At 43.8% G+C, this 21375-nt stretch overlaps 1 protein-coding gene across 1 annotated transcript in view; it reads left to right on the forward strand.

The window, feature by feature from the left end:
• The window catches only part of cwc27 (CWC27 spliceosome associated cyclophilin), a 268357-nt gene extending 264000 nt beyond the window's left edge, over nucleotides 1-4357 (forward strand). The window contains exon 14 of the mRNA XM_060823753.1: nucleotides 4000-4357. Within this exon, the coding sequence (XP_060679736.1) occupies nucleotides 4000-4162 (163 nt within the window). The 3' untranslated portion in view covers nucleotides 4163-4357. The remainder of the gene's footprint in view (nucleotides 1-3999) is intronic.
• The last annotated feature ends 17018 nt before the right edge of the window (nucleotides 4358-21375 follow it).

Below are 21375 nucleotides of genomic sequence, written 5' to 3' on the forward strand. Positions count from 1 at the left end.
AAGATCAGCTAGGCAGCCTTTGTGTAGAGCCACAGAAAATGGGGAGATACTAACTGAGTATTTTGCATCACTATTTACTGTGGAAAAGGACATGCAAGGTATAGAATGTAGGGAAATAGGTGGTGACATCTTGAAAAATTACAGAGGAGGAAGTGCTAGAGAAGGTGGAGAAATGCCCATGACCTGATCAGGTGTACCCTAGAACTCTGTGGGAAGCTAGGGAAGTCATTGCTGGACCTCTTACTGAAATAATTATATCATCGCAGGTGAGATGCCGGAAAACTGGAGGTTGGCTAACATGGTGCCACTGTTTAAGAAGGGTGGCAAGAACAAGCCAGGAAAGTATAGACCGGTGAGCCTGACGTCGGTGGTGGGCAAGTTGTTGGAGGGAATCCTGAGAGACAGGATGTTACATGTATTTGGAAAGGCAGGACTGATTAGGGATAGTCAACATGGCTTTGTGCGTGGGAAATCATGTCTCATAAACTTAATTGAGTTTTTTGTAGAAGTAACAAAGAGGATTGATGAGGCAGAGAGATAGATGTGATCTATATGGACTCCAGTAAGGCGTTTGACAAGGTTCCCCATGGGAGACTGTTTAGCAAAGCTAGATCTCATGGAATACGGGGAGAACTAATCATTTGGATACAGAACTGGCTCGAAAGTAGAAGACAGGGTGTTAGTGGTGGAGAGTTGTTTTTCAGACTGGAGGCCTGTGACTAGTGAAGTGCCACAAGGATTGGTGCTGGGCCCACTTGTTTTAATCATTTCTATGAATGATTTGGATGTGAGCATAAGAGGTATAGTTAGTAAGTTTGCTGATGACACCAAAATTGGAAGTATAGTGGACAGCGAAGAAGGTTACCTCAGATTACAATGGGATCTTGATCAGATGGGCCAATGGGCTGAGAACAGGCAGATGGAGTTTAATTTGAATAAATGCAAGTTGCTGTATTTTGGGAAAGCAAATCTTAGCAGGACTTGGACACTTCATGGTAAGGTCTGAGAGAGTGTTGCTGAACAAAGAGACCTTGGAGTGCAGGTTCATAGCTCCTTGAAAGTGGAGTAGCAGGTAGATAGAACAGTGAAGAAGGCATTTGGTATGCTTTCCATTATTGGTCAGAATATTGAGAACAGGAATTAGGAGGTCATATTGCGGCTGTACAGGACATTGGATAGGTCACTTTTAGAATATTGCATGCAATTCTCGTCTTCTTCCTATCGGAAAGATGTTATGAAACCTGAAAGGGTTCAGAAAAGATTTACAAGGATGTTGCCAGGGTTGGAGGATTTGAGCTATAGGGAGAGGCTGAATAGCCTGGGGCTGTTTTCCCTGCAGCGTCAGAGGCTGAGGGGTGACCTTATAGAGGTTTACAAAATCTTGAGGGGCATAGATAGGATAAACAGACAAAGTTTTTTTTTACCTGGGGTGGGGGAGTCCAAAACTAGAGGGCATAGGTTTAGGGTGGGAGGGAAAAGATATAAAAGAGACCTAAGGGGCAAATTTTTCACGCAGAGGATGGTACGTATATGGAATGAGCTGCCAGAGGAAGTGGTGGTGCTGGTAGAATTGCAACATTTAAGAGGCATTTGGATGGGTATTTGAAAGGGAAGGGTTTGGAAGGAAATGGGCGATTGCCGGCAGGTGGAACTAGATTAGGTTGGGATATTTGGTCGGCATGGACGGGTTGGACAGAAGGGTCTGTTTCCATGCAGACCCTGTAAAATCCCTTAGTCATACAAATTTAGTTTCCTCAAATGGCCATCCAGTTTCATTCTACAATCATTAATTTCAGTATTATGGTGTCACCACATCCAGCACTTACCAGTTTTGAGTACTAGTCTTGAGAGTGGCACACATCCTGAAGACACCCCGATCCACGATATCATGGACCGTATACCTATATCATGAATTCTTGCTACCTGTGGGATTGCCACCTTCTGGACATATAATCTAAGAAACTCCCATCATCCCTAATAATACTCCACAATAACTCCAGCTGCCCTTGAACATGGAAACCCTGAGTTTGAGCTCAAGCAGCTGGAGACATTTTCTACACATGTCGTTCCTCCAAGAAACAAACATTCTGATGTTCTGGGCACTTCTAACAAATGGATACTCGACTAAAGCATTAGCTCCGTTTTCTTGTTTACTGATGGTACCAATCTGCAGAGTTTCTCAATCACTTTCTGTTTTTGTTTCAAATTTCCAGCAGCCATTGTTCTTTGTTTTATTTATATGAAGAGAATCTGATCAGGACTGTATTCACTGGAGTTTCGAAGAATGAGACGGGTTCTCCTAGAAACCTACATCTGTTCTGCTATTATGTTTCTTCAATGCAAATTGGCTTTAACCTGACTGAAGAATTTAGACAGTTATTTGTAGAACGTGAACTTTCCTTATCTGTATTGGCTGTAATGTGATTGCCACCCTGTTAGTTTAAGTGACGCAGATATTGCGCAATTTTGTTACAACGCGAGATTGTATGAGAAATGAACTGTTGTTGTTACATCAAAACCGACTGTATAAAATTCTAACAGGACTGGAGAGAGTAGGATATTTCCGATGGCCAGGGAGCCCAGAACTAGCGATCACAATCTAAGAATATGGGTTAAGCCATTTAAGACTGATATGAAGAGACAGTGGTGAGGCTGTAGAATTTTCTGCCACAGAAAGGAGTTGAGGCCAAAACATTGAATTTTTTCAAGAGTACTTAGATCTAGTTTGTAGGGTTAAAGGGACCAAAGGATATGGGAAGAAAGCAGGAGCAGAGTGCTGAGTTGAACAACCAGCCATGATCATATTGCATGGTGGAGCAGGCTCCAATTGCCAAATGGCTTCCTCCTGATCTGATTTTCAATTCTAGTTGGGGGAAATCAAAATTATTATTAACTTAAAAACTGGAAGTTATTATCCTAGCATTACATAATACCAGTGTGTCATATCAAGAATCTGTTGCTAGCTGTGTTGATGCAACTGTGTCTGATATTGCACCTATTAAAAGGAAATCTATTCATTCCATTCATGTTAAATATTACTTAAGCCATGGCAGTTCATTCCATACACACACCACCCTCTGCATGAAAAAGATACGCCTTAGGTCCCTTCTAAATCTTTCCCATCTCACCTTAAACCTATCCTGTCTATTTTTGGAGTTGGGGTGTGTTTTTTTTTAAGAAGGGCTCATGCCCGAAATGTTGATTCTCACACTCTTTGGATGTTGCCTGACCTGCTGCTCTTTTCCAGCAACACATTTTCCGTTATTTTTGGATTTGCCCCACCCTCGGGTAAATACTTTGCCTATGCTATCTACCCTATCCATGCCTCTCATGATTTTATAAACCTTTATAAGATCACTCCTCAGTCTCCAACATTCCAGGGTTAACCACCTGTTCAGCCTCTTCCTATAGCTAAAATCCTCCAATCCTGGCAGCATCCTTTTTAAATCTTTTCTGAACACTTTCAAGCTTTGGCCATTATTTGCAAATATGCTAACTGGGTATTGAGTTCTGTCTTTGGACTATGACTCAGAATCATATTTTTAAGTTGGAACTTTGACTGACTTGGAAGTCAACAGGACTGATGAATGGTAATTGCAGCCAAATCATTAACTCTGCTTTCTTTCAGACTCTGCCAGACCTACTGAGTTTCTCCAGCTATTTCTGTTTTTGTTTCATGAATTTAGAACTGGACAGCAGCTGTTTGTTGCTTTAAAGTTAGTGAATTACATACATTTAAACTTCCTTGGGTATATAAATAAAAGATGAATGAATCCTAAGTTATGGTTAATACTTCTTGAGTCTGTTGCATGTCTGTGTATAATTAATTCCCTTGAGAATTTTTTACATAGAATATTTAATGTTGTATATTAAAATAACTAGATAATTAAAGCGCCTTTGTATTTCAACATACTACTATATTAATTTTATCAGATTCATGGGATAATATAGACAATCTATGTGCATACATCATGTTCGTCTAATTTTTTTCAAATCTAGGATGTCCCACATCCTCCAGTTTGAGGAGCAAACTAGAAAAGTGAAAGATGCAAACATGCAAGATGAAGACACTTTCGAAATACATGATCCTCGGAATCCAGTGAACAAAAGGAGGAGAGAGGAAAGTAAAAAGATCATGAAAGAGAAGAAAGAAAGAAGATAAAACCCCTCTCCCCCTTGAATAGATGTTGCATGTAACTGATGAGTTCTGTCCTAGTCATATGGCATTAGGGTATATCTACTAATACTTAGACAGCTTGATGCAGTCTGTAATAGCACAAACTTGCAAGATGACTCTTACAAAAAGAATACATTTTCTAATGATTTTCCTTGAAATAAATAGAAAATAAATTTTATTATAGCACTTTCGATTTTCTTCTGGAGTTTCTGTTGTACTGCATATTATTGGATTGATTTAAAAAAAAGAAAAGGGATTCATTCTGAACTTTTCAATGTTTTCAAAACATTGTTTAAAAATAAACTCCATTTACTGTAGCCCAATAAAAGAGTTAATTATCCAAACCCTTTAAAGTTTCAAGTACCTGAACCTAAGAAAGCAAACCTAACATTCCGGGTCAAGTGGCCCTTCAGAACAGTCACTAGACACAAAACATTAACTCTGTGATTGCTGTCCACAGATGCTCCCAGAGTGTCAGAGACTGAGGGATGACTTTACAGAGGTTTATAAAATTGTGAGGGGCATGGATAGGGTGAATAGCTAAGGTGTTTTCCCCGAGTTGGGGGAGTCCAAAACAGTAGGACGTAGGTTTAAGGTGAGAGGGGAAAGATTTAACAGGGACCTAAGGGGCAATGTTTTCACATCGAAGATGGTATATGGCAGAGGAAGCGGTGGAGGCTGGGATAATCACAATATTTAAAAAGTATCTGGATGGGCATATGAATAGGAAGGCTTTAGCAGGCCAAATGCTGGCACATGGGACTTGATTAGTTTAGGACAAGTTGGATCAAAGGATCTGTTTCCATGTTGTACAGCTCTGACTCTGACTTGCTGAGATTTTCCCAGCAATTACTGTTTTTGTTTCTGATTTCCAGCATCTATAGTTCTTTGGTTTCTAGAGAAATTGGGCAAACTGGGTTTGTGTTCTCTGGAGTTTTGTAAGATGAGAAGTAATCTCATTGAAATTTACAAAATATTTAATGGGGTAGACAAGATAAATGCAGGTAAGATGTATTCCCTGGTTTGGGAGTCTAAAACCATGGGATACAATTTAAAACTGCGGGGAAATGCCACTTGGGTCCCGATGAAGAGAAATTATTTTACTCAAAGGGTTGTAAACCTTTGAAATTCTCTAGCCATGATCGAGTTGTGGAGCAGACACAATGGACTAACTCCGCTCTTATATCCTATGGTCTAACTCAGAGGATTGTGGGAACTCAATCTTGGAGTTTGTTCAAAAATTGATAGATTGCTGATTTCCGATGGTATGCAGATATGGGGTGACTTCAAGGCATTTAAGTGTTAGATCAACTATGATCAAATTGAATAGGAGAAGCTGAGGACTACAGATGCTGGAGATCAGAGTCGAGAGGGTGGTGCTGGAAAAGCACAGCTGGTCAGGCAGCATCTGAGGAGCAGGAGAATCGACATTTCAAACATAAGCTTTAAATCAGGAATGAGGTATGTTGACCAAGGGGGTGGGTCAGGATTGTGGGGGGGGGGGGCATGGGGCTGGTGGAAAGGTAGCTGCGAATGTGATAGGTAGATGAAGGTGGGGGGGGGGTGAAGGTGGTAGATTGGTGAAGAGGCTGGAGCAGATAGGTGGGAAGAAAGATGGATAGGTCAAGAGGGCAGGCTCAACTGGCTAAATAAACACAGAAAGCCAGGTAGTGTCGAGAGGTGGAGAAGTCAGTGTTTCAGATATAACGCTCATTTAGAAAGGGAGAGTGTAAGGAGAGCTACAGATAAAGAGAGAGAGGGATGGGGGGAGGGGCAGAATGGTGAGATAGTGATAGGTGAACACCTTCAGTGGGTACGACCTGGTTGGTCATTGGGAGGGATGAATCCAGTTGGTAGCAAGAATGAAGGGTTAGTAGGTGAAATGGAATGATGGAGACGGAGCTGGATGGGAGCTGGGGAGTGGATGGGAAGGTTATTTAAAATTTGAGAACTCACCATTAAGTCCTACAGACTTGTGGCTGCCCAGGCAGAAGATGAGGTGTTGTTCCTCCTATTTGCAGTCTGATTCACTGCGGGAGTGGGTGAGGCTAAAGATGGACATTTCAGAGAGAGAATGGAGGGGGAATTGAAATGGGCGGTGATCAGGTCAGGCTGGCTGTTTAGGGCCCGGTGAAGATACCCGGCGAAATGGACACCTAGTCTATGTTGGGTCTCACCGATGTAGAGAAGACCACACTGGGAGTACCGGATGCATTAGACTAGGTTGGAAGGGATGCAGGTGAACCTCTGTTTCACCTGGAAGGACTCTTTGAGGCCCTGGATGGAGGTGAAGGAGGGCTGTACAGGCAGGTGTTCCATGTTTTTTCCGTTACAGAGGGAGTTGGAGGGGTTGATGGGGAATGTGATGTGAACAAGGGCATGGAGAAGGGAATAGACCTAGCAGAAAGCAAAGAGGGGTGGGCAGGGGAAAACATTCTGGGTGGTGGGTTCTAATTGGAGTTGTTTGAGGATGATACTGTGAATGCGGAGGCTGGTAGGGTGGAAAGTAAGGACAAGGGGTCCCAATCTTTATTATGTTTGGAGGGGCATGGTTTGGAGCAATGGAGGAGGTATGGTAGAGGGCTGTCTGGATGACAGACAGGGGGAAATAAGCATTGTTTGAAATAGGAAAACATCTGGGATGTTTGGGAGTGGAATGTCTCCTCATCAGAACAGATGCAATGGAGACAGACAAATAATCATAATATCGAACAATCCGACTTCAGTATGTACTCCTGTACTGTTCCCCAACTCTTCTGCCATTACATCAATGACTGCATCGGTACTGCATTCTGTACCCAGGCTGAACTGGAACAGTTCATCGACTTCGGTAACAACCTCCACCCTGCTTCAAATTCACGTGGTCCATCTTGGACAGCTCCCTCCCCTTTCTTGACCTCTCCATTTCCATCTGTGTTGACAGTTTACAGACCAACATTTACTAAAAACCCACAGACTCCCATAGCTACCTGGACTATACCTTCTCTCACCCTGTATCCTGCAAAAACTCCATTCCATTCTCCCAATTCCTCTGTCTCTGTCGCATCTGCTCTGCGAGGAGACATTCCACTCCCAAGCATCCTAGATGTCCTCCTATTTCAAACAATGTTTTTTCTTCCCCCTCAGTTAGCCACCACACCTCCTCCATTCCCCATTCCACTGCTCTAAATTCCACCCCTCATTTCAAACATAATAAAGATCGGGTTTCCCTTGTCTTCACTTTCCACCCCATCAGCCTCTGCATCCAATTTATCATCCTCAAAAACTTCTGCCAATTCCAATTAGACCCCACCACCTAGAATATTTTCCCCTCTCTACCTTCTGCAAAGGTCGTTCCCTTTGCCATTCCCTAATTCGCATCACACTCCCCACCAATCCCTCCAACCTGCACCAGTAACTTCCCCATAAGTGAAAAAATACAACACCTGCCCATACACCACTTCCCTTATCATCCAAGGGCCCCAAATCATCCTTCCAGGTGAGACAGAGATTCCCCTGCATCTTCTCCAACCTGGTATACTGTATCCAGTGCTCCTGATGTGGTCTTCTCTACATCATTGGACACCTAGTCTCTGTTTGGTCTCATTTTGCCAAGCATCTTCACCGGGCCCTAAACGGCCAGCCTGACCTCTTGGTCGCCACCATTTCAATTACCCTTCCTTCTCCCTCTCCAACATGTCCATCCTTGGCCTCCTCCATTGCCGTAGTGAATCAGAATGCAATTTGATGGAACAACACTTCATCTTCTGCCTGGGTAGCCTACAGACCTAGAGCTTAACACTGAGTTCTCGAATTTTGAATAACCTTCCCATACATCCTCGGCTTGCATTCCACTCCTGCCTCCTCCTTTCCATTCCACATACCACCCTTCCTTCCAGCTTCCAACCGGATTCATCTTTCCCATTGACTAACCAGGTCGTACTCACTACCCTTCAATCCACTAATCTGTGCCAACCAGACATCCCAATCTGACCAATCCCATTTGCCAGCATTAGGCCTATATACCTCTAAGTGAAAGTGGGTACTGCAGATGCTGGAGGTTAGAGTCAAGACTAGAGTGGTGCTGGAAAAACACAGCAGGTCAGGCAGCATCCGAGGAGCAGGAAAATCAACTTTTCGGGCAAAAACCGTTCATCAGGAACGTCGATTTTCCTGCTCCTCGGATGCTGCCTGACCTGCTGTGCTTTTCCAGCACCACTCTAATCTTGACTCTATATCCCTCTAAACCCTTCCTATTCATATATCCATCCAGATGCCTTTTAAATGTTGTAATTGTACCAGCCTCCACCACTTCCTCTGGCACCTTGTTCCAAATGTACACCACCCTCTGCATGAAAAAGTTATCCCTTAGGTCCCATTTACATCTTTCCCCTTTCTTTAAATCTATGTTCTGTAGTTTTGGACTCTCCCCACCAAATGGACCAAGTGCTGACAAATGGGACTAGATTAATTTTGGTCAGCATGGGCGAGATGGACTGATAGGGATATGTTTCTATGCTGTACAGTGTTATAACTCTATTCCCACTGTTTTGTGTGTGAAAAATTACTCTTTGATTTAATGGTTAATTATTCTTGTTCTTCCTGACAATGATGGGGAAATTGGTGCTCCTGACTGTGTGAAGCTGGGGTACACAGAGGTCTTTGCTTTGCGATTGCTGTGGACTGACCTATTCACTGTCTGCAAGGTTTTGTACTCAGGTATTTCTGCCTCCAGTTTCCTGAAGCTGTGTCTGTCTTTCCAAAGGTACTGCCTTGTCCATCGTCACCTGAAGAGACGAAGAGACTCTATAATGGTCTAGAATGTGATGTGGTTCTTCCCAGATTTTCCTCAGGCAGTAAGGGAAACTATGAAGGCCCTTAATTTTGGGGTGGTCTACAAACTGGTGGGTAAATTTACCATTCAAGGTGAGAATGTTGCCTTGTTTCAGATCAATGATCCAAATGGACCTAAAGATCTAAAAGTAATTTTAATATGTCCCAAAATAATTTCAATAAAATCAATATTTTAATATTTAGCATTTTCTGCCAAACTCTGATGCATAATCATTCAGGTCTTGCACCAGAGGAATCCCAGGTCATTAAGAAGAGCATATGGAACATGCACAGTGGCTCAGTGGTTAGCACTGCTGCCTCACAGTACCAGGGTCCCAGGTTAATTCCAGCCTTGGGCAGACTGTCTGTGTGGAGTTTGCACATTCTCCCTCTGTCTGCATGGGTTTCCTCCGGGTGCTCCAGTTTCTTCCCACAGTCTAAAGATGTGCAGGTCAGGTGAATTGGCCATGTTAAATTGCCCAGTGTTAGGGAAATGGGTCTGGGTGGGTTACTCTTCGGAAGGTTGGTGTGGACTGGTTGGGCTGAAGGGCCTGTTTCCACACTGTTGGGAATCTAATCTAATCAATGTGATGTCAGAAGTATAAACATATAGGTCAGATACGTATCAAAGGTAGACCTGTCTTGTTGATGCAACACATTTGTGATGTGAAGCAAGAAATTGATTCAAGCATTACCTTCACGTGATGATTAATAATACGCAGGTATATAATGTAATGATCATTATTTTGATTTCCCTCTGGATAATGTAATTCTGAAAATAAAAACTTAGAACATTTTCATTTTATTGTCAACCAGAGAAAATGATCTTGAGAAAGTCTGTATCTTTAAGACATTTTTTCAAATCGTGACCATGAGCACACCCTTGGGTAATCATCTCGAGTTCATTATTTTCCCAATAGTATCTGTTTTGGAAGGTGAAATGAGAAGGTAAGATTGACTCCTGCACCTGGCATGTTAGACACAAATCCCCTCCCTCCCTGGAACAGAGATCATAGCTCCAGGACCAGTGGACTCTGCTGTGCTGAGCTGTGGATGCAAGGAGTACATTGAGATGTAATGGGAGGCAGAAGGAAACATGTTGAGGGCTCTTTAATGGCACTGCTAACAATATCATTTATGTAATTTTGCAACCTTGTTAAGGCAAATGTCACTGCTTTCACCTTACATCTGGATGTTAGTCTTTCTGCATAATCTCAACTTTAACTGTTCTCGCATGAGCACTAACTCCATCTCCACGTGCGATGTACCGTGAATTGACATCTGTGCTGAGAGCTTGCTACAGCATCTGTGAGCAAGAGGGACAATGTCTACAGAGGACAATGGGTGCAGCCCCTCATCTATAACCTTCCCCTGGTGTCTATGACCAAAGTGGGCTGGTGTGAGTGAGTTGGTTTGGGCCACAGCAGAGTGGGAGCCAGTGCATTCAGATGGCCAGGGATTAAGGGTTGTATCCTGTACTCTATATGGGTTTGTGCGTACCAATCTTTCTTTTTAAAGGTCAATGCATCAGTAAGTCTTGCAGACCTTTCCCACACAGATCGAGACTCTTACTCTACCCAATCGGAGCTTTTACCTCCCTATCTGTACTTTCTATTTCTAGCAGGATGGAAGGCAAAAGCACGAGCTCCTTAGCAGTAGATTCCATCCTCTGCCTCTATGTGTCAGTGAGATTCCGAACATCCACTTCTTTCTGTAAACCCCATACCATTCCCACCTCCGCAGTTCCCCACGTTCCCTACATGTTCCTACACCTGCCCACCTTTGTCACTCCAATCCCACCTGGTCACTGGTAGATGAGGTGACCATGCCAGGGGTGGACATATACCACACCTTTCTCGCATGAGGCCGGGGTTCTCCTGCCCTCCCCGGCATGAGCCCCCTTCCCATCCACACTTTATTATATCACCACTCCCCCTTGCAGCTTCTGTTGCTCCCCCCACCTTTATGATTCTTATCCATCCTTGCCCCCATTTTGAAGAGTAACTTGCCAAGTCTCCTTCTGTAGCAGCAGTTCCCTGGTCACCCTTGTTCCTCTTCATTTCTGTGAATAGACCCGATGGATTGAACAGCCCCGGATGGGAATTGCACAGACACTGGCTGGTGGCTGGAGATTTTCATGATTGCATTAGCCCTAATGTCCCACCCTCCCACTCTGACTCTGGTCAGCATGGTACTCCAGGATTACAAAGGTACTAACACCCCTAACCGAGACACCCTGACAGGCTGCCAGTCCCCTGGAGGTTGTAGTTACTGTGCTGGGGGAGCCTCTGACTGATGGCTTTAACAAGGACTTTATGACCTGTCTACCTGCTTACTGCACAGGCAGACTATTTGCCGTGTGAACGTAGTGCGGGTGTGATATTGATGTAACACCTTACTGCAGCGGAACATATACAATCCTTACACTGGGGGCTGCTTAGCAGCAAGGTAAGCTGCCTCATTCTGCAAATCAAAAGTATAAATGATGGAGCAAGATGCTCCAGACATTGAGTAGGTTCTGCCAGGCCTCCCGTCTGATTCTGCTGCAGCCCACATTACTCAGACCACTATAAGATTCTGATCTATCATTCTAAACAAGTACCCACTTTAGGATTTGAAATTAATCACAAATATTCTGTGTCATTGCTACCAATGAGTCAGGTAATTTAATGTTTTCTAACTATGGGCAGTACCTGAGCAACATGATCTATGATGAGTAATTTGGGAGATTCACTTGAGGCCTTTCTCAAGGTTAAGGCTGTCAGATCACATTTTCTAACATCGTCCCAGAGGCCAAGACAAGATTCTCACTAGTGAGTGGTAAAAGACTTTTTAACAGATATATTGCTCATGTTTACCCCCATTATTAACTAATCTCACCTCATTAATGTCTAGGCTCCTGTTCTCCTACCCACTGAATAGAAACTAGACATTGAGAATTTCTGGCAGTGGGGGCCTGAGTAGGTTCCCAGCAATTCCAGCTTGCCACTTGCTCCTCAGTCCCCCGTCTTGGACATCGGCACCAAAATCTCAGGACCATCTCCAAGACAGCGATCACACACACACTCCACAGATGTTGGCATCTGAAACATGACAGCCTCACCACATCATCATGCTTCATCTCCAATCCACTGACAGTACATACCAGGATTTCAATGCTAAACTTTGGAGTACACCAGTTACTGCACAGACACTTTGTACAAAGGGCCAGGCACCTAGCTGTCAGGTTGGACCAGACTGCATCTCACGGCTGCTCACTTGCTATTACTGCACACCCACTTTGCACCTAGATGGATGCCATCGGCCTGTCCCAACTTACATTTTCTTGTGCTTTGCCCTCTCAGCCTGGTCTTAAAGGCTCACAGTAATTCTGTTTTGCTTTGCATTTCAATGCAGACACTAACGCATGCAGCTCCTCCTGGTTCTCAACACTCATCAGTCATAGGAGTTGAACACGTTGCTGTTTGGCACATTGTTGTAAGGCCATGAGATGTGAAAGCAGATGGAGGCCATTCAGCCCATCAGGTCTGCCCAGTCACCAATTACATTATGGCTGATCTGAAAATCCTCCACTCCACTTTGCTACATCAATCAGAGCCCTGCAGCTTTAGTCAGCAACCTACACAATAAACCAGAATTGGGGTCACAGATTGAGGGTATCGGGTCTGCCATTTACAACTGAGAGAAGGAGAACATTTTTCCATCAGAGAGGGAGTTAGATATAGATTTTTGGGCTAAAGGGACCAAAGGATTTAGGGAGAAAGGGGAGCAAGGTATTGAATCAGTTAATCAACCATGATCATACTGAATAGCAGAATAGGCTAAACCAGCCCAATGGTCTACTCCTGCTGCTATGTTCTATGCTTCTACACTCATTGCATGTGCATCAACCAAATAACAATGTCTTAAAGTCAGAGCAGATTGGTCCTCAATCAGGATGGGGGAGTGAGCTGCCATCAGTCCAGGGGGACATTCACTCACAGTCCGAGGGCTTGGCATGCTCATGGCAATCAAAGTCGGGGGCTCCACCTTACTTTAGACCAAAGAATTGGGCCATGGCTGGGCCTGCAAGTCTGTTCAAGCAGTGAGTGGGTTCCTAGATCATCAATTGGGGAAGAGCACAGAGAGTGTTCAGGGATAGAATCAATCCGCAATCAGGATAGTCTGTCCAAGTCCAATGGAATTCTGAAGAAAAGTCATACTGGAAATGTAACGTTAACACCACAGACGTTGCCTGAACTGCTGAGTTCCTCCAGCATGCTCTGTGCTTGGTTCAGATTTCCAGCATCTGCTGCATTTAATCAAGAAAAAAAATTGTTTCCTTAGTTCTCTCTTATTTAACTGACTTTTTTTAATTTTTAAAGTTATTTTTAACAAGCCTGTTCAGTTACATTTGAACGTACCTCCATAGCAGGTGAGACTTAAACCCAAATTTTGGCCGAGACATGAGTATACCACCACTGCTTTGCAATAATATTCATTTTATGTTTTTTTTCCTCGGTTTCATTTTTTTTTCTGTTTCTTTCTCTCCTTTTCCTCAGTTCACAATAAACCTCATTATATGCTGCTGGGATACAAGGATTATGAATGTTCACCATTCGTCTCACCTTTACTGTTAGACTTTAATAAACGAATACATGAGAGAATAAGAGAAGCTCCATTAGACATTCTCACCTCATTATAGCAGTCTCATAATGCTCCCTGACTAAATGGTAAGAGACAGAGAGGAAAAGTATTGATTTAGCAGCATGTGACACCTGGCCAAACAAGGATTGGAGGCAGAGGACTGCTTTGAGGGACCAGCTTATGTGTCTAGTCTTAAAAAAAATATGCTTGGTATGCTCACTGCTCTGGATCTGTGGCTGTGCCATGGTTATTAAATTTACTCACAGTATCAATTTCCCCATGATCCAGCCACAGCTACAGCCACAGGAAATCTAACTGTATTTCTTGTACTTCAGCAGCTTTATCAATAACCCCAAGATCTGTCAACACACACGATTTCAAGCACCTTCAGAGAGTGTAGGTATTTGCCAGAGCAGGAAAAGATTTCACTTGATGAATAAGCATCTTTCACTGGGACTGTTGATGCCTCTGTGCAAACCAATTCCCTACACAATCTGCAAAATTCTGCACGTTTATCAATTTAGTTGTTTCAATGGGAATTTCCTCTCCCCGTCTCTCCAACGATAAGCTTCATGCTTGGCATTTCTGGAGAAGTTTTCCTTGGCTCCAAGTTTGAGATTCTAATGTTTCTTTGTCTGATCCGGTTTCAGTATATAATGTGCTTGCCATATTCACGCTACTGGCGAATTGCTGCCATTTCTGTTTTTCTTTTGTTTTTCTCGGCAGGGATCACCTTTGAACAGTTTATCGTTCTAAGTACTTTTTCAGGGTTTTCTGATAAAGAAAAACTATAATATTGCGAGGTATCATAACAGAAAACTCCAGCGGTTGAAAACAACTGCATTGTTCCCTACTTCCCGTGGTTTTCAATTTCTTTTCAAAGGGAAGATGGGAAAGGATCTTCAAAAGATGCACTCATTCAGCCCATCCGATCTGTGCTGGAGTTAACTCCTCCAGTTAAGCTGTCTGATCTCACAGAGTGGTCTCTTCGGGTAGGTATCTGCCTTTTCATCTGATCTAATTGGGGAGGAGGGGTGCATTGGTGTCTACATGTCAGCAAAAGCTCAATGGTTTGCTTTCTTATCTCTGAGTCAGAAGATTGTGCACGCAAGTCCAGTATCAGGATTTGAAAATAAAAATTAAGGCTGATGGTTCATTCTACTGCTAAAGGAGCCCTGATCATGGGTACAGAACTATGTTCTTAATGTATCTTTAACTGAAAGTCCTGTCTGTCCTCCCAAGTAGATGAGAAAAGGCTCATGGTACAGGGGAGTTTCCCTGCTCTCCTCACCAATATTCTTCCTTTAATCAATATTACAAAAAACACATTATCCAGTGTCTGTGGGAGCTTGCTGTATCCAAGTGGCTGTCACCCTTCCTACATAACATCAATGACTCCATCTGAAGTTGTAAAGCACTGTGTAATTGCTGTTAGTCATGACAAGTCCAATATAAATACAACATTTAACAATTTGATTCCTGAGATGACAGGACTGACATATGAGGAGAGATTGAGTTGATTAGGATTGTAGTCACTGGAATTTAGAAAATGAGGGGAGATCTGATAGAAACCTATGTTAAATTAAGACCATAAGACATAGGAGTGGAAGTAAAGCCATTTGACCCATCGAGTCCACTCTGCCATTCAATCATGGCTGATGGGCGTTTCAAAGCTACTTACCCGCACTCTCCACATATCCCTTAATTTCATGCGAGATTAAGAATGTATCAATCTCTGCCTCAAAGACATTCAACGTCCCAGCCTCCACTGCGGTGCGTGGCAATGAATTCCACAGGTCCACCACTCTTTGGCTGAAGAAATGTCTCCTCATTGCCATTCTAAATTGACCCCCTCTAATTCTAAGGCTGTGCCCACAAGTCCGAGTATCCCCATCTGACGGAAACAATTTCCCAGTGTCCACCCTTTCTTGTAAGTTTCTGTTAGATCGCCCTTCAACCTTCTGAACTATAACAAATACAATCGCAGGATCCTCAGCCGTTCTCCCAGCACTAGATGGGTTTGATGCAGGAAGGATGCTCCTAATGGTTTAAGGATAAAGGTAAACCTTATAGAATTGAAATGAGGAGAAATTTATTCACCCAGAGAGTGTTGAGCCTGTGGAAGTCACTATGACAGGAAGTGATTTAGGCCAAAGCATTATGTTTTCAAGAATGGGATAGATATAGCTGTTGTGGCTAAAGGGATCAAGTGGTATAGGAGAAGGAAAAGTTAGGCCTTGGTGACCAGCCATGATCATACTGAATGGTGGAGCAGGCTCAAGGGGTCGAATGGCCTACTCTCCTGCTCCTGTGTTTCAAGTCATTTTTTTTTGTTTTAATTCCATTCCCTGTTCTCTCTTGAATTCTTTTATCTTACTTTTTTTTCAGATTTTTTTCTATGGCAAGTGATATTTTATTAACAGCCTCTTTCATCCCTTTTGGGTTGAGGAATTCCATGATTGAATTGCTCTAATTTCTCTGATAACCTTTTCTTCAAGCTCACCTCTATATTCTCCGAAGGATAAACCTTACGTTATGCCCATTTGTTGCCTATTTACCAAGTAGTTCACTTTTACCTTCTTAAATCATTCAGCAACTTTTAAATTTTATTAGATAGCCATTTAACTTTTCAGACAATTCTTTATAATAACAATTGTTCATTCCTGATATTAGTCAAGTATTTATTTTTTGAGACATTTTCTGCGGTTCTCTCCTAAGTGGGAGTGCTCAACATTGCAGACATTACTCTAATTGTGGGTTAACAATATATGTATAAAATGCATTTAATATTTCTTTCTTTAATGTTTATGTCATTGTCTATCCAATTTTAAATTTCGCACAGGGCAAGTGTAATAATATTATCACATAATACATCATACCTGAAGCCTAACTTTACAGCCTTCCACAATGCAAGGAGCACCTGATGATGGAGCAGCGTTCTGAAAGCTTGTGATGGCAAATAAACCTGTTAGACTATACGTGGTGTTGTGTAACTTCTAACCTTACATCATTGGAAGTGTCAGCTACTATAAAGTGTATACATACTTAAAGTCATAGAGTCAAAGAGATGTACAGCGTGGAAACAGACCCTTCGGTCCAACCTGTGCATGCCCACCAGATATCCCAACTCAATCTAGGCCCACCTGCCAACACCCACCCATATCCCTCCAAACTCTTCCTATTCATATACCCATCGAAATGCCTTTTAAATGTTGCAATTGTACCAGCCTCCACCATTTCCTCTGGCAGCTCATTTCATACACATACCACCCTCTGCGTGAAAAAGTTGCCCCTTAGGTCTTTTTTATATCTTTCCCCTCTCACCCTAAACCTATACCCTCTAGTTCTGGACTCCCCAACCCCAGGGAAAAAGACTTTGTCCATTCATCCTTTCCATGCCCCTCATAATTTTGCAAAACCTCTATAAGGTCATCCCTCAGCATCCAACGCTCCAGGGAAAACAGCCCCAGCCTGTTCAGCCTCTCCCTTCAACTGAAATCCTCCAAACCTGGCAACATCCTTGCAAATCTTTTCTGAACCCTTTCAAGTTTCACAACATCTTTCCGATAGGAAGGAGACCAGAATTGCACTCAATATTCCAACAGTGGCCTAATCAATACTCTGTACAGCTGCAACATGACCTCCCAACTCCTGTACTCAATACTCTGACCAATACAGGAAAGCATACCAAATGCCTTCTTCACTATCCTATCTACCTGCAACTCTACTTTCAAGGAGCTATGAACCTGCACTCCAAGGTCTCTTTGTTCAGCAACACTCCCTAGGACCTTACCATTAAGTGTATAAATCCTGCTAAGACTTGCTTTCCCAAACTGCAGCACCTCACATTTATCTGAAATTAAACTCCATCTGCCTCTCTTCAGATGAATAGCCCATCTGATCATGGTCCCATTGTAATTTGAGGTAACCTTCTTCGCTGTCCGCTACATCTTCAATATTGGTGTCATCTGCAAACTTACTACCTATACCTCTTTTGCTCACATCCAAATCATTTGTGTTAATGATGAAAAGTAGTGGACCCGATCCTTGTGGCATTCCACTGGTCACAGGCCTCCATTCTGAAAAACAACCCTCCATATTCTTCCTTTGAGCTAGTTCAGTATCCAAATGGCTAGTTCTTCCTGTATTCCGTGAGATCTAACCTTGCTAACCAGTCTTCCATGGGGAAACATGTTGAACACCTTACTGAAGTCCATCAAGATCATGTCCACCGCTCTGCCCTTATCAATCCTCTTTGATACTTCTTCAAAAATCTCAATCAAGTTTGTGAGACATGATTTTCCTACTCACAAAGCCATGTTGACTATCCTTAATCAGTCCTTGCCTTTCCAAATACATGTACATCCTATCCCTCAGGATTCCCTCCAACAACCTGCCCACCACCGACATCAGGTTCGCAGATCTATAGTTCCCTGGCTTGTCCTTACCATCTTTCTTAAACAGTGGAACCATGTTAGCCAACCTCCAGTCTTCCGGCACCTCACCTGTGACTATTGATGATACAAATATCTCAGCAAGGGGCCCAGCAATCACTTCCCTAGCTTCCCACAGAGTTCTAGGGCACACCTGATCAGGTCTTGGTAACTTATCCACTTTTATGTGTTTCAAGACATCCAGCACGCCGCCCTCTGTAATATGGTCATTTTTCAAGATGTCACCATCTATTTCCCTCCATTCTATATTTTCCATGTCCTTTTCCACAATAAGCAGTGATGCCAAATACTCGCTTAGTATCTCCCCCATCTCCTGGCCACATTGCTGATCTTTGAGGGGCACTATTCTCTCTCTAGTTACTCTTTTATCCTTAATACATTTGTAAAAACCCTTTGGATTCTCCTTAACTCTATTTGCTAAAGCTATCTCATGCTTCTTTTTGCTCTCCTGATTAAGTATACTCCTACTGCCTTTATACTCTAAGGATTCACTCGGTCTATCCTGTCTATACCTAACATATGCTTCCTTCTTTTTCTGAACCAAACGCTCAATTTCTTTAGTCATCCAGCATTCCCTATACCTACCAGCCTTTCCTTTCACCCTAACCAGAATAAACTGTCTCGGGACTCTCGTTATCTCATTCCTGAAGGCTTCCCATTTTCCAGCCGTCCCTTTACCTGCAAACATCTGCTCCCAATCAGCTTTTGAAAGTTCTTGCCTAATTCTGTCAAAATTGGCCTTTTTCCAATTTAGAACATCAATTTTTAGATCTGGTCTATCCTTTTCCATCACTATTTTAAAGTAGAATTATGGCCAAAGTGCTCCCCCACTGACACCTCAGTCACCTGCCCCACCTTATTTCCCAAGAATAGGTCAAGTCTTGCACCTTCTCTAGTAGGTACATCTGCATGCAGAATCAGAAAATTTTCTTTTACAGGCTTAACAAATTCCTCTCCATCTAAACCCTATGGCAGCCCCAGTCTATGTTTGGAAAGTTAAGTTCCTCTGCCATTAACACCCTAATATTCTTACAGGTAACTGAGATCTTCTTTAAAAATTTGTTTCTCAATTTCCCTCTGACTATTAGGGGGTCTATAATACAATCCCAATAGGGTAACCATCCTTTTCTTATTTCTCAGTTCCACCCGAATAACTTCCGTGGATGTATTTCAGGAATATCCTCCCTCAGCACAGCTGTAATGCTAACCCTTTTTAAAAATGCCATTCCCCCTCCTCTCTTGCCTCCCTTTCTGCCCTTCCTGTTGCGTTTGTATCCTGGAACATTAAGCTGCCAGTCCTGCCCATCCCTGAGCCATGTTTCTGTAATTGCTATGATATCCCAGTCCCATGTTCCTAACCATGCCCCGAGTTCATCTGCCTTCCCTGTTAGGCCCCTTGCATTGAAGTTAATGGATTTTAATTCACCAGTTCTACCTCGTTCTCTGCTTTGCCCCTGCCTGCCCTGACTGTTTGACTCGCTTCTTTTCTCAACTGCACCAGTCTCAGATTGATCTCCTTCCTCACTATCTCCCTAGGGCAACCCCGCCCCCCCCCCCCCACCCCCCCCACAACTCCCGCCACCAACCCCAACCTTAATAGTTTAAATCCTCCCGAGCAGCTCTACAAATTTCCCTGCCAGTATATTAGTCCCCTTCCAACTCAGGTGCAATCCGTCCTCCTTGTACAGGTCACTTCTACCCCAGAAGAGATTCCAACAACCCAAAAATGTGAGTCCTTCTCCCATACACCATGTCCTCAGCCATACATTCATCTGCTCAATTCTCCTAAAGGTTATTGGGTTTTTAGAACACATTAAGATGGACAAGTCCCCAGAATCTAAACGTATTGATGCCAGAATGCTGAGGGAGGAAGAACACAGCAGTTCAGGCAGCATTCAAGGAGCAGTAAAATCAACATTTTGGGCAAAAGCCCTTCATCAGGAATAAAGGCAGTGAGCCTGAAGCGTGGAGAGATAAGCTAGAGGAGGGTGGGGGTGGGGAGAAAGTAGCATAGAGTACAATGGGTGAGTGAGGGAGGGGATGAAGGTGATAGATCGGGGGGGAGGGTGGAATGGATAGATGGAAAAGAAGATAGGCAGGTAGGACATGTCAAGGGGACAGTGCTGAGCTAGAAGTCTGGAACTCAGGTGAGATGGGGGAAGGGGAAATGAGGAAACTGTTGAAGTCCACATTGAGGCCCTGGGGTTGAAATGTTCCAAGGCAGAAAATGAGGCGTTCTTCCTCCAGGCATCTGGTGGTGAGGGAGCGGCGGTGAAGGAGGCCCAGGATCTCCATGTCCTCGGCAGAGTGGGAGGGGGAGTTGAAATGTTGGGCCATGGGGCGGTGTGGTTGATTGGTGCGGGTGTCCCGGAGATGTTCCCTAAAGCACTCTGCTAGGAGGCGCCCAGTCTCCCCAATGTAGAGGAGATCACATCCGGAGCAATGGATGCAATAAATGATATTAGTGGATGTGCAGGTAAAACTTTAATGGATGTGGAAGGCTCCTTTAGAGCCTTGGGTAGAGGTGAGGGAGGAGGTGTGGACGCAGGTTTTACAGTTCCTGTGGTGGCAGGGGAAAGTGCCAGGATGGGAGGGTGGGTTGTAGGGGGGCGTGGACCTGACCAGGTAGTCACGGAGGGAACAGCCTTTGCAGAAGGCGGAAAAAGGTGGGGAGGGAAATATATCCCTGGTGGTGGGGTCTTTTTGGAGGTAGCGGAAATGTCGGCGGATGGTTTATGTGAAGGTTGGTAGGGTGGAAGATGAGTACCAGGAGCGTTCTGTCCTTGTTACGGTTGGAGGGGTGGGGTCTGAGGGCGGAGGTGCGGGATGTGGACGAGATGTGTTGGAGAGCATCTTTAACCACGTGGGAAGGGAAATTGCAGTCTCTAAAAATGGAGGCCATCTGGTGTGTTCTGTGGTGGAACTGGTCCTCCTGGGAGCAGATACGGCGGAGGCGGAGGAATTGGGAATACAGGATGGCATTTTTGCAAGAGGTAGGGTGGGAAGAGGTGTAATCCAGGTAGCTGTGGGAGTCGGTGGGTTTGTAAAAAATGTCAGTGTCAAGTCGGTCGTCATTAATGGAGATGGAGAGGTCCAGGAAGGTGTCAGAGGGAGGTGTCAGAGATGGACCAGGTAAATTTAAGGTCAGGGCGAAATGTGTTGGTGAAGTTGATGAATTGCTCAACCTCCTTGCGGGAGCACGAGGTGACGCCAATGCAGTCATCAATGTAGTGGAGGAAGAGGTGGGGAGCGGTACTGGTGTAATTAGGGAAGATCAACTGTTCTACGTAGCCAACAAAGAGACAG

The sequence above is a fragment of the Hemiscyllium ocellatum genome, chromosome 1 (genome assembly GCF_020745735.1).
Source record: "Hemiscyllium ocellatum isolate sHemOce1 chromosome 1, sHemOce1.pat.X.cur, whole genome shotgun sequence".
NCBI lineage: Eukaryota > Metazoa > Chordata > Chondrichthyes > Orectolobiformes > Hemiscylliidae > Hemiscyllium > Hemiscyllium ocellatum.